The sequence below is a fragment of the Orbicella faveolata genome, unplaced genomic scaffold, assembly GCF_042242905.1.
Source record: "Orbicella faveolata isolate gen_17 unplaced genomic scaffold, um_ofav_v1 contig_12, whole genome shotgun sequence".
NCBI lineage: Eukaryota > Metazoa > Cnidaria > Anthozoa > Scleractinia > Merulinidae > Orbicella > Orbicella faveolata.
The window spans coordinates 23,385,001-23,397,500 of record NW_028301539.1 but is presented as its reverse complement, the minus strand read 5'-3'; the positions used below and the strand labels follow the sequence as shown (position 1 = coordinate 23,397,500).

Genomic DNA, 12,500 nt, shown 5'->3' with positions numbered 1-12,500 from the left:
AAGTACAAATAAACAAACTGAGGTGAGCGTGCAACCCACGGGCAAATGGATCGAGCGTATTAGCCGATCAGAACGCGCGCTTCGCTAAGGCTATGTTATAATCCTTTTTTCTCACAAGGCTTTTTGGCACTTCCATAAATAAATATTGTTCGAAGAAAATAGTAAATATTTTTGCAGTTTAGTTTGTAACTTTTTCGCCGCAAAATGTAACCGGTCTAGATGCCGGTCTAAATGGGAAAATTTAGACCGCTTTTAATATCGATTTCAGCCAATCAAATTCGTGAATTCGGCAGTTCCCAGTCCTTGTGAGACATAGCTACATAATAAATTCTCGAGAACACTCGAGAAATATAGAAAATGTAGAAAACACGAGCCGCAGGCTCGTGTTTTCTACATTTCCCCCGTGTTTTTAAATGCCCGTCGTGTTTTTATCACAGTGTAATACAAGACTTAGGCTTCTTTATTTGTTAAGTAATAATAATAATATTAACAATAATAATAATAATAATAGCAATAACAACAACAACAACAATAATAACAATAATAATAACAATGATAAGAACAAGAACAAGAGCAAGAGCAAGAGCAGGAGCAAGAGCAAGAGCAAGAACAAGAACTAGAACAACAACAACAACAACAACAACAATAATAATAATAATAATAATAATTAAAAATTTAGTCTTATTGTAGACTCCATAGTCCAATTTAATAGCATATTCTTCCATGAAAGCGCAAAAATATCTATTCCGCTAATTTTCACATTAAATGAACGATTTTCAAAAACAATTCACCTTATCAAAGTCCTGGTCAAACCGTTGGAAACTTCAGGTGATTAACAGGAGGCAATCATAAAAAAAGAAAACTAGTGTTGATCAAAAAACCATGGAAAACGATGCAATTTTTTATAACCACTTAGCACCACAAAGTGCACTGCGGATATGAACGTCTTAACTGTTGAAAATAACACTTGTCTAAAGGAAAGACAAGTTTTCTCGCCCACATCAACGTTTTAACCATACAATTTTCAACTAAAACTGCAAAAGTCTCTTTTACCTGAGAATATTCAAGCTAGTACGCTTTATAATGTACAGACCTTCATGAAGACCTTATACGCTATTTCTATTGCTTAAATTAAATTCTAAACATTACGATATGAAACAGTTATGAAATTTGATTGAGCAACACTTGAAAACTTCAACATTTCCGTTTTTAAATATAGCTCACTGGTGACCATTTTCTATTATTCTTTTTTACCAGCCATGAATAGCTGCTCAAAAGTGTGCAACAAATTAACACGGAAAAAGCCCTCAGAGGACTGGCTGTCGGAGAGCCACCTTAAAAGATGTCTCACAACTCTGGACCTGACTTCCATAGGGGTAGGCACAGTTGTCGGTGCAGGTCTCTACGTGGTCACAGGACAGTTGGCACGTGACATTGCTGGACCCGCTGTTGTTATCTCCTTCTTCATTGCAGCAATTGCCGCTCTTTTATCGGGAATTTGTTTTGCAGAGTTCGGCTGTCGTATACCCAAGGCTGGTTCAGCTTATGCCTACTCCTATGTAACTGTTGGAGAGTTTTGGGCCTTTGTTGTTGGATGGAACATGATTCTAGAATATATCATCGGTGCCGCATGCTTGGCACGAGCCTGCAGCGAGTACATCAACTCTTTCGCCCAAGGCTACATATACAAGTTCTTTATGAACTACATCGTCACTTGGAACGTTCCAGCCCTGGGAAGCTTTCCTGATGTTTTGGCTTTTACGTTGGCCTTGATTATTGCAATAATTGTCTCATTAGGAGCGCAAAAGTCCTCTTTCGTCAACAAGGTTATGACTTTCCTTAACATTTCTGTCATATTATTCATAATCTGCGCTGGATTATACTTTGTCGAGGCAAAGAACTGGCAATCCAAATTTGCACCGTACGGAGTAAGCGGTGTTCTGACAGCTGCGGGAAGCTGTTTCTATGCCTTTGCTGGATTTGATGTAATAGGCACGGCAAGTGAAGAAGCTATCAATCCCAAACGATCAGTGCCATTATCTATCATGCTAACCTTTGCCATTAGCTTCTTGGCTTGTTTTGGAGTTGCCACAGTTCTTACGCTTATGATGCCTTATGATAAGCTGAGTCGGTTTGCTGCTTTGGCCGAGTCGTTTGCTCAGCGTGGATTTAGCGGCGCGAAGTACGTCGTTGCAACTGGAGGACTTTGCGCAACGGTGAGTACGCTGCTGACCAACTCATTTGCTGGCCCACGTGTTGTGTATTCCATGGCTTCCGATGGTTTGCTTTTTAACTGGTTTGCGCATGTGCACGAGAAGACGAGAGTTCCAGTGCGTGCAACTTTGGTTAATGGAATTTTGATCGCAATTCTTGCATTGCTGCTTGATGTAAAACAGTTGGTAAGTTGTCACTTGTTAGATTACATTCTTGCATCTTGGCAACCTAAGTATTTTGATCAGGTTTTGTGCCTGCTAGGAATTGGAATGTTACTTTACTCCTACCAGTTTTACTGACTTGGGTCTGACTTGGTAGTTAAAGACGCGTCTCAAGATGTTGCTATGTAACAAACTCAAAATAATAGACTAATTATAGGAATGGAAAGAGTAAACTAAAAGGGTAACGTTTGTTAAAGTTAAAAGCAGATTTTAAAGGTAGCTCTTACAAATTGCGACGTCTGAGAATGCCGTAACTGTGATGTAATGTTAAGCTCTGGTGAAAACTTTAACAGGAACTTTGAGGATCCAACACTACGGTATTTAAAGTGCCTTGTAAGGATTGTAAAGATCTTTAAAAAGATCCCTAAGAAAAAGATCGTTGTAAGCATTCTCGACGATTTCCTGAACCTCTTCAAAGATCGTTGAAGATCTTCGAAAGATATTCACCAGAGATGTCACTATTATGTCGTGTATTTTATAGAAGTTGAAGCATTGAATTCTTTCAGTGAAATGGTTTCGCCAAATTTACAAGTTATTGTTTTCTCAGGTTGAAATGTCTATCCCTCTTTTTTAGGTTGAAATGGTGTGTATTGGCACTTTAGTAGTGTACACAATGGTAGCAATCGCTGTGTTAGTTACACGCTACACACCTGGAGTTCAAAGTGTAACAACAGACGAGGATACCAACAAAGAAAAGACCGACAAATGGCTGGAATGGATCTGCTGCCGTCCTGGGGAAACTGCAGGCCAAGACGAACTTATTCCAGAGGTCAGCTACCATCAGGTTCAAGACAATGACGAAGATTCCTCAGTTGGTTCCCAACAACCAGATGAACAAACAAGCCTTCGAGTTCGTGTTGCCGCATTTGTGTTGACTTTATCCATAACAGCTGTCACACTTTGTCTTACTCGTGCTAACGAACAGTTGATTCAAAGAGACCCGTGGGCAGTCCTCCTTTGCTGCATCTTTGGTTTAATGATTGTCACTTCTTTGATGTACATCACCAGGCAGCCCAGAAATTCCGCCACATTCCCATTCATGGTTCCAGGAGTCCCCATAATTCCTGCTCTTACAATATTTTTTAACGTTTTACTGCTGTCGACGCTAAATCATTGGACTTACATCAGATTCAGTGTTTGGATGGTTTTAGGTGAGTCGGCATGTGCCTTAAACTAAGCGCATACTCCGTGCAGTAGTTAGGTACTAAAAAGAAAGACTCGAGACAACGAAAGTCCATGGGGCAAAACCGCCGATTTAATTTGATGTTTTATGACAGCACGTGATAGAAAAATAAAGGGAGGGAGATTAATGCTGAGAAATATGTTGCCAACATCAGCATCAAATTTTAAAGACAAAATAAATACGCCAGTACGTGGAAGCTTCATGTATAGCACAAATCTGAAGCCCCTTAGCGACCCTGGAGAATGCAGCAATATTGTTCGTCACCTCATTGATATGCTTCACAAGATAGTGTCGGTAGTGGAAGATGTTTTCTATTTCGACCCGTGTTGTTTTTCTTGTAATTGAACTACTGTTTTTGTTTTAGGTTTACTCGTGTATTTTTTCTATGGCTACAGTCACAGTGCGGAAGACATAAAACCAGATGAAACATCAGCTGAAGTACAATTTGTTCTATCAGAGACACCGGACTTTGGAGAGGAGGTTGAAGATTATCCGTCATCCACTAATTGAACAACTGATCATAATAACTGGATCGATTGATATTGTAATGATATTAATACACTGATAAGATAAGCATACCAACCTTTTGTTTGGAAGATGTATCTATATTATAATGAGATAATGATGATGTACCTTCTGTATGTACGTGGAACTTACATACACATTTTAGAAGTTTCTAATTCTCCCCATTCTGCATTAAGTTTGGCATGAGACGGCCATCGTTTGTTATATTTCACTGAGACTACTTGAAAGAACCTGTCTTTCTACTCTAAAAATCCTCGATTCATAACAGACCATCTTCAAACACTGTTAGGAAAATAGTTTGACTGAACTGATATAGTTGTTTGACGTAACACTGCAGCTGGCGAGTTTAAGGGAGAACTCTACTTGCTGCCGCGTAAACAAGAAAAGCGAAGCAATTTACTCGACATTTAGTTTTTGTTGAGAAATTGTAACATTTATTACCGCTGGATGTTCCGAATAGACTAGAAAAAGATTTTGGACTACAAAAAGAATCATCCGTCTCGCGATGCCTGAATATCTTCGTGGGGTATGAAGATGCATGTTCGATCCCTAGAATTGTCCACGAGAGCAAAATCCGCGTCACAGAATTGGCTATTTCTAGATCCTGCTGGAATTTCCGACACGGGCACTGGTCTGAAAAATAACTCGCATTTTCTTGTCAATGAGGCCTTAATGAGGGATTAACTCTTCTCTCGTTTAGTATTTAATAAAATTATATGTAACTGATGACGTTATAGTTCAAAGATTCTCATAGAAAACAGAAATGGCTTAATCTTTGAACCAAATCTAAATGAATTACGTCGGTATCCTTTAGAGGTAATCGAGCTTCGACTCACACTAAATGGCGTGTGCGATATGAATTCAGAGCGCAAAAGTTGTTGTAAAAAAGGTGAATTAGGAACCACCAAACACAACTCAAAATAGTTGTAGGGGGGAAGATTTAACGCTAGCACCGACGCAAAGAAGAAGTCCAGCGCCCTGACCTCTAGATCCCAAATGTCCCTAAAATAAACGTACTTCAAGAGTTCGGTTAATTAGAGGAGCAGTGCGAAGAGGGAACAATAAGACAATTTTTTTTTTCTTTTAAGGCAAGGTACTCGGCGTTCTACGAACTGCTGTCGAAATGAGCGAACTTTCTTGTAAGTTTGAAACAAACTGCTTTTCTGTGAAAGAGAGGATCAAGTCACGGAATGTGGAATAAAAAGCTTTTGAATGTAAACAAAAAGCTTTTGACCAACTCTCCGTGACAAAAATGAGGGTCAAGATGCTAATTTCATTTCGGAAATCTGTTAATAAATACTGGTGCGGCAAGGTGTACTCCAGCTAGCAAGCTCCAGTGGATTAATCGCCAACGGTGGTTACTGAATGTGTGACTCGGATTTACTCCAGAATTGGTGACGGAGGAGTTTCGGGGATCAAGTTCACAGAATGATCGTTGTATTATGCCGACCTTGTGGCAATTAGTGCAACGCTTCGATGGGCAAATTGAGCGTCGAAATGTGCTCAATTTGCATTTTAGATCTGTTGCTCAGTCGTTCATGTCAATGTGCTCGTAGCGATTTGATCTTCTCTGCTCGCTAGTTTCGCTCTTGATGGTGCGTGGGTGTCGATTTGAAGGTGAAGGTAACTGTTCTAACTCAGTAAATAGCAAACTTAACTTAGCAAAAAAGAACTTGACTGTTGGAGATTTTCAACCTTCTAGTCGGACGTACATTTAAATGTGTTCAGAGACTCATTAAGGCTTACGTATAAACAAGAAACGACGAAAGGCAAGAGAAGTAATCCCAATATGGGCCATATTTCGAAGGTTATCCTAATGCGAACCGAACAAAACGACTCTATAAGCATAGTGATTATGGAATATCAAAATATTTGACATTGGCCGATACGAAGAATTTGCCTAGAAACCTACCCACTTATTTGCATTGGTAATTTGGAATCATTGTCATTAACTGAATTTAGTAGTGATAATCTGGGAATTGGGGGGTATTTCTTAACTTTCCTAGTCATTTCTTTTCGTCATTTGCTAGTTTAAATCCCTGCCATCTTTGTTCTTTAATTTCATTCGATTTAATCAAATTTCCTTTCTCCTCATAAAATCTTGTAACGCATCTTGTTTTATTGGACTGCCTATCTTCCTTGCGCCCTCACCTCTACTAGAGCTAATAGATAAGTTGTTTGGTTATACTATTTTTATGAATTAATAAAAGCGACCATGACACTTGGCCCGATATGTGGTTGGCCTCCGTGCTGTTGGTGTGAGCAAACGAAGCCAGTGTTTTTGGCCAAAAACTGAAATACCCACAAACTCTATAGACTGTTGTTTAATCGTCCAGGGAAAGGAGGCGTAAAAGACTCAATAACACATAAAACAAAATCAACAAGCGTAAAAAGGGGTCGTGGTCCATTTTGAAAAGTTTCATATATGGTACAATGCCAGAGGGAAACTTGGAGTCTGATATAACTGGTCCTTTATGAGTCCATCACTTAGAACTACTTAGGGATGATTCCACTAAAACAACAACACCACAAACACAACAAAAAAAACACCAACATTTTAATTATACATAAGTTCGTATTTCCTTTACTTCATCTCAGAGCCATGAATAGCTGCTCCAAAGTGTGGGTTAACTTAGTACGTAAAAAGCCCACAGAAGACTGGCTGTCTGAGAGCCCCCTTAAAAGATGTCTCACAACTTTGGACCTGACTTCCATAGGGGTAGGCACATTAGTCGGTGCAGGTCTCTACGTGGTCACAGGACAGTTGGCACGTGACATTGCTGGACCCGCTGTTGTTATCTCCTTCTTCATTGCAGCAATTGCCGCTCTTTTATCGGGAATTTGTTATGCAGAGTTCGGCTGTCGTATTCCCAAGGCTGGTTCAGCTTATGCCTACTCCTATGTAACTGTTGGAGAGTTTTGGGCCTTTGTTGTTGGATGGAACATGATTCTAGAATATATCATTGCTGCCGCATGCTTGGCACGAGCCTGTAGCGAGTACATCAACTCTTTCGCCCAAGGCTACATATACAAGTTCTTTATGAACTACATCGTCACTTGGAACGTTCCAGCCCTGGGAAGCTTTCCTGATGTTTTGGCTTTTACGTTGGCCTTGATTATTGCAATAATTGTCTCATTAGGAGCGCAAAAGTCCTCTTTCGTCAACAAGATTATGACTTTTGTCAACATTTCTGTCATATTATTCATAATCTGCACTGGATTATACTTTGTCGAGGCAAAGAACTGGCAATCCAAATTTGCACCGTACGGAGTAAGCGGTGTTCTGACAGCTGCGGGAAGCTGTTTCTATGCCTTTGCTGGATTTGATGTAATAGGCACGGCAAGCGAAGAAGCTATCAATCCCAAACGATCAGTGCCATTATCTATCATGCTAACTCTTGCCATTAGCTTCTTGGCTTATTTTGGAGTTGCCACAGTTCTTACGCTTATGATGCCTTATAAGAACCTGAGCCGGTTCGCAGCTTTGGCTGAGGCGTTTGCTCAGCGTGGATTTAGCGGCGCGAAGTACGTCGTTGCAACTGGAGGACTTTGCGCAACGGTGAGTACGCTGCTGACCAACTCATTTGCTGGCCCACGTGTTGTGTATTCCATGGCTTCCGATGGTTTGCTATTTAACTGGTTTGCGCATGTGCACGAGAAGACGAGAGTTCCAGTGCGTGCAGCTTTGGTTAATGGAATTTTGATCGCAATTCTTGCATTGCTATTTGATGTCAAGCAGTTGGTAAGTTTATTACTTGTTAGATTACATTCTTGCATCTTGGCAACCTAAGTATTTTGATCAGATTTTGTGCCTGCTGGGAATTGGAACGTGACTTTGCCCGTACCAGTTTCACTGACTTGGACTGACTTCGTAGTTAAAGACGGGTCTCAAGATGTTGTTAGGTAAAAAAATTACTTTAATACTACGAGAAAACTCAAAATAACAAACTAATTATGTTTTTTCCTCTGGGTTTCTCTTATAAACAAGTGAGTGCTGTATTGACTGAGCTCGTTTACTGGCCAACATTAATTTTACTCTCACACAAACGTCTGGAGTAAAATGGTTTAGGGAAAGCCCAAAGCCGCTTTTATTTAATTAATCAATTTGTAATTCAAATAAAATGTACAATCTGTTAGAAATATTTTGTCCCAGTAAAGGTGATGGCAACCAAAACGCTAAAAGCAGTATAACGAAAACTATGATGCTGCCCCACCCTAGGAAATACAACACTCACAAAATGCATTGTCCTTCTCCTTCACCCCTATCCTGTGTCACGCAATACTACGTGATTGTAACAAGCAATGAGATCAGAGGGATAAAACAAAAAAAGTTCTATTCGCAGGCAAATATTTTATTTATTGGAATGGAAAGAGCAAACTAATAGGGAGCGAGGTTGGTTAAAATTTGTTAAAGTTAAAAGCAGATTTTAAAGGTAGCTCTTACAAATTGCGAAGTCTCAGAATGGCGTGACTTTGATGTGATGTTAAGCTTTGGTGAAAACCTTCACAGGATCTTGGAGGATCTTACACTGCGGTGTTCGAAGTGCTTCCTAAGATCCTTAGACACAAGGATCTTTCAAGGATTCTTTAAAGATCTTTAAAAAGATCCTTAAGTGAAAGATCGTTGGAAGCATACTCGACGATATCCTGACTGACCCCTTAAAAGACCGTTGAAGATCTTCAAAAGATATTCACCAGAGATGTCACTATTATATCGTGTATTTTATATTATTTAAAGCATTGAATTCTTCCAGTCAAATGGTTTCGCCAAATTCACAATTTAATTTTTTTCTCAGGTTGAAATGTCTACCTCTTTTTTAGGTTGAAATGTTGTCAATTGGCACTCTAGTAGCGTACACAATGGTAGCAATCGCTGTGTTAGTTACACGCTACACACCTGGAATTCAAAGTGTAACAACAGACAAGGATACCACCAACGAAAAGACCGACAAATGGCTGGAATGGATCTGCTGCCGTCCTGGGGAAACTGCAGGCCAAGACGAACTTATTCCAGAGGTCAGCTATCACCAGGTTCAAAACAATGACGAAGATTCTTCAATGGGTACAACACAACCAGATGAACAAACAAGCTTTCGTGTTCGCGTTGCCACATTTGTGTTGACTTTATCCATAACAACTTTCACAGTTTGCCTTACTCGTGCCAATGTACACTTGGCTAGAGGAGAAGCCTGGGCAATTCTCGTTTGCTGCATCTTTGGTTTAATGATTGTCGCTTCTTTGATGTACATCACCAGGCAGCCCAGAAATTCCGCCACATTCCCATTCATGGTTCCAGGAGTCCCTATAATTCCTGCTCTTACAATATTTTTTAACGTTTCACTGCTGGTGATGCTGAATCAATGGACTTACATCAGATTCAGCGTTTGGATGGTTTTAGGTGAGTTAGCATGTGCCCGTCTGTTTACATTTGTACCACGTACTTCTCCCCAGCAAGGCCAAAACAAAGCGCTATGCTCAGTGCGGTAATCAGGTACCCCATAGACAGAGCTGGAGTCAACAAGACGTCCGTGGGGGGCAAAACCACCCGATTCTGATGTTTTATTACAGTAATTCAGAGAAGAATGTTGTGACAGATATTAATGTTGAGAAGTATTTTGTGAGCATCAGGATTTCAGATTTTAAAGACATAAAGGAAAAGCGTTTGAGTACGTGCAAGCTGTAAGGATGTCCTTCTTACAAGATACAAGTTATTTTTTTTCACTCATTCACGTCGCTCCCATCTTTTTTTACTGACTTGGTTTGCAGCTCAATGACTGCAAAGAAACATGATTTTAAAGTATGAAGCCCACTTTTAATCTTCCTTTTTATAGTGTACCCAAAACTCCTCGGTGATTGCGAAAGATACAGCATGTTCCTCGCCACTCATTGATGCCGCTAAGATGATCTCGGTAGTCAAAGATGGTTTTCCTTTTGATGCGGGCTTTGTTTGTAATTTAAAATCTTATTTCGTTTCAGGTCTACTCGTGTATTTTTTCTATGGTTACTGCCACAGTGTGGAAGGTATCAGACCAGATGACAGATCAGAGGTACAATTTATTCTATCAGAGACACCAAACTTTGGAACAGAGGTTGAAGAATATCCGGCTGGCCTGGCGACACCTTCCGCTAAATAAAGGATGTAACTGGTCTTTTAATTGTCATTAATATAATCAGGAAACAAATACCTTTGCTATTTCTGTAAGGTTATATGTATAAACGTGAAGCACCCTTGTTAATGATTTTTTTGCTATATAAGGTACATTTTTTCAGCTACTAGTGTCACGGAAATCGTCCCAAAATAGTGAAAAGCGAGGTGGACTAGCTACTGCCGTTTTCCAGTCTCACCTGAAAATTGTAACAATGTTGGACTTACTTCTGACTCATTTTTTGCAATACAATGCTTTAGAGTTGAATGTTCTCACGACTAATCCACCAATAAATTTTTTGAGTTTCCACATGCATCTGTTGGCGACCATTTAAAGAAAATAACATCCCGAGTCGGTATATTCACCGTATGCTTCGAAGAAAGCATTGCCTCAGTTAGAATGGTTTTCAGTTGAGTGTTGAAGTCATTCGCGTTTGCATTGGGTTTAATTTTTACGCTTTGGTGATTGGTTTAAAAAACTCGTACCACTCAACCTGTCAAAAGCTGCAAGAAAACTAATCTTGACTCGCTCACAAGCGTTTTTTCCCGCCTTATCTGCTTCTAGTTTTCATTGGTTTACTCGATATTCTAGGCCCGTTGTGACTGGCTGTAGTGATTACTTTGGTTTTGGTTTGACAACGTTCAATTGAAAACAGTGTAATTTCTGTACTAATGTACCACTGAAATCACGTCTCGATCATACCTTGTTTTATTCCTGCTAGTATGCATATGATTTTCTGGACAACTAAGTGTAAGCCCATGAAACTAGGACCTCTGAAGCCGAGACCCTAATAACCATATTAAAACACAATATTTCTTTATTTGTCACTCATTTTTTTATCTCATGTCTCGACGAACACCGCCGGCCAATCATAACGCTGGAAAGCCGTATCCCGTCGTATTCCAGTTTGGTTTCCCGACATTCGTCACCGTTTCTATAGATTGGTTTGGTAGATTCAATCTGCAGTCTAAGAGTGCGTTTTTTTGGGATTATCAGGATCAGTGATCCAAGATCACTTAGCTCATGGTGCATCAAAGCAGCCGATGAATCCGTGACCATAGCGGATTCATCGGTTCCTTTGATGCACCATAATTCGGAGTGATCTTGGATCACTGATCCTGATCCAGATCATCCCAAAGGAACGCACACTAAGTTTCAATCTATTTTTAAGATATCTTCCAAAGTTCTTCGGTTCATCGTCAGACTAGAACTCTTTGGGAATCTTCGGATACCTATAAAAAAATTAGAAACGATCGAATTACCTAGCTTGACATAACGTTTTGGGATGCTGTGCAACTAGGTCCTACTAAATAAATTTAGCCATGGAAGGCTGTCGGTTGCAAATGAAAACGAATATAAGCATTTATGCTCTATTTGAGCAAGGATTAGAGCTACTTTCACTTGAGTGTCGGCAATAATTAGCATTTGCTACTACCTTACTGTTGTGATGCGCTTTTGAATATTTTATAGAAAAGGCGCAATACAAATAATAATTGTTGTTGTTGTTGTTGTTGTTGTTGTTACGCGATTGGCTAATAAATCTCGGGCCACTTTTTCACCTAATCAGAGATAAAGCTAAAACCAATTGCGACTCGCTCGCACACGTTTTGCCTTTCTTCACGTCAGCCACATGTATTTCCTTCAAGTTTTCGATGGTTCACTGGTTTGTTTGTGTCCTTTGGGATGGACCAGAGTAATACATTTGGTTTTACGACGATCAATTGGTAAAAACGGTCTATCTTCATGTGAAAGTCACTGCATCATAATTCGTAGCATAACAAACTACACACTCCCACCCTCAGTTCACCGTTCGACTCCCCCCGCCGCATAGTGAGAATAAGATTGGCCTGTTTACATTCTGTAACGTTCAGAACAACTCGTCCGTCGTCTATCGTCCGTATCAGTCTTGCCCCCCTTTATCAGAGTAGCCTTTTAGGCCATTCCGAGTTGTCTTCGTGCGAAACCATTCTTACCGAAATGTGTTCCCCCTACGGGTGCATTTTCATGGAAATCAAACTCATTTTGATATGGTCGGTTTTGCACTAGGCACAAGCAAACTCGGAAATCGTCTATTTGGCTTTCTTTTTCTTCTCGACTTACCGCAGTTTTGGTCCAACAAACGCTCTATGTGACCGGATTCTGTTACGTTTGCAGGAGTTATATTCTCGATATCTCGATCCTTTGATTTGTCTTTTGACGGAAACGGCAGAC

General features: G+C 40.0%; 2 protein-coding genes across 3 annotated transcripts; both read left to right on the top strand.

The window, feature by feature from the left end:
- The first annotated feature begins 1,259 nt into the window (after positions 1-1,259).
- LOC149117237 (cationic amino acid transporter 4-like) lies at positions 1,260-4,262 on the top strand. Its single transcript, XM_089277293.1, has 3 exons — positions 1,260-2,399; positions 3,010-3,586; positions 3,983-4,262. The coding sequence occupies exons 1-3, from the start codon at positions 1,260-1,262 to the stop codon at positions 4,126-4,128; spliced, it is 1,863 nt and encodes a 620-aa protein (XP_089133419.1). The 3' UTR covers positions 4,129-4,262.
- A 957-nt stretch (positions 4,263-5,219) lies between these two features.
- LOC149117236 (high affinity cationic amino acid transporter 1-like) lies at positions 5,220-11,109 on the top strand. 2 transcript variants are annotated; one of them, XM_089277023.1, is made up of 4 exons: positions 5,220-5,766; positions 6,742-7,885; positions 8,965-9,541; positions 10,120-11,109. In XM_089277023.1, exons 2-4 carry the CDS (start codon positions 6,746-6,748, stop codon positions 10,275-10,277), a joined length of 1,875 nt encoding a protein of 624 aa, XP_089133149.1. In that variant the 5' UTR covers positions 5,220-5,766; positions 6,742-6,745; the 3' UTR covers positions 10,278-11,109. The 2 variants fall into 2 exon arrangements, with proteins under 2 accessions (XP_089133149.1, XP_089133146.1); XM_089277020.1 differs by lacking the exon at positions 5,220-5,766 and having other exon boundaries at positions 6,124-7,885.
- The last annotated feature ends 1,391 nt before the right edge of the window (positions 11,110-12,500 follow it).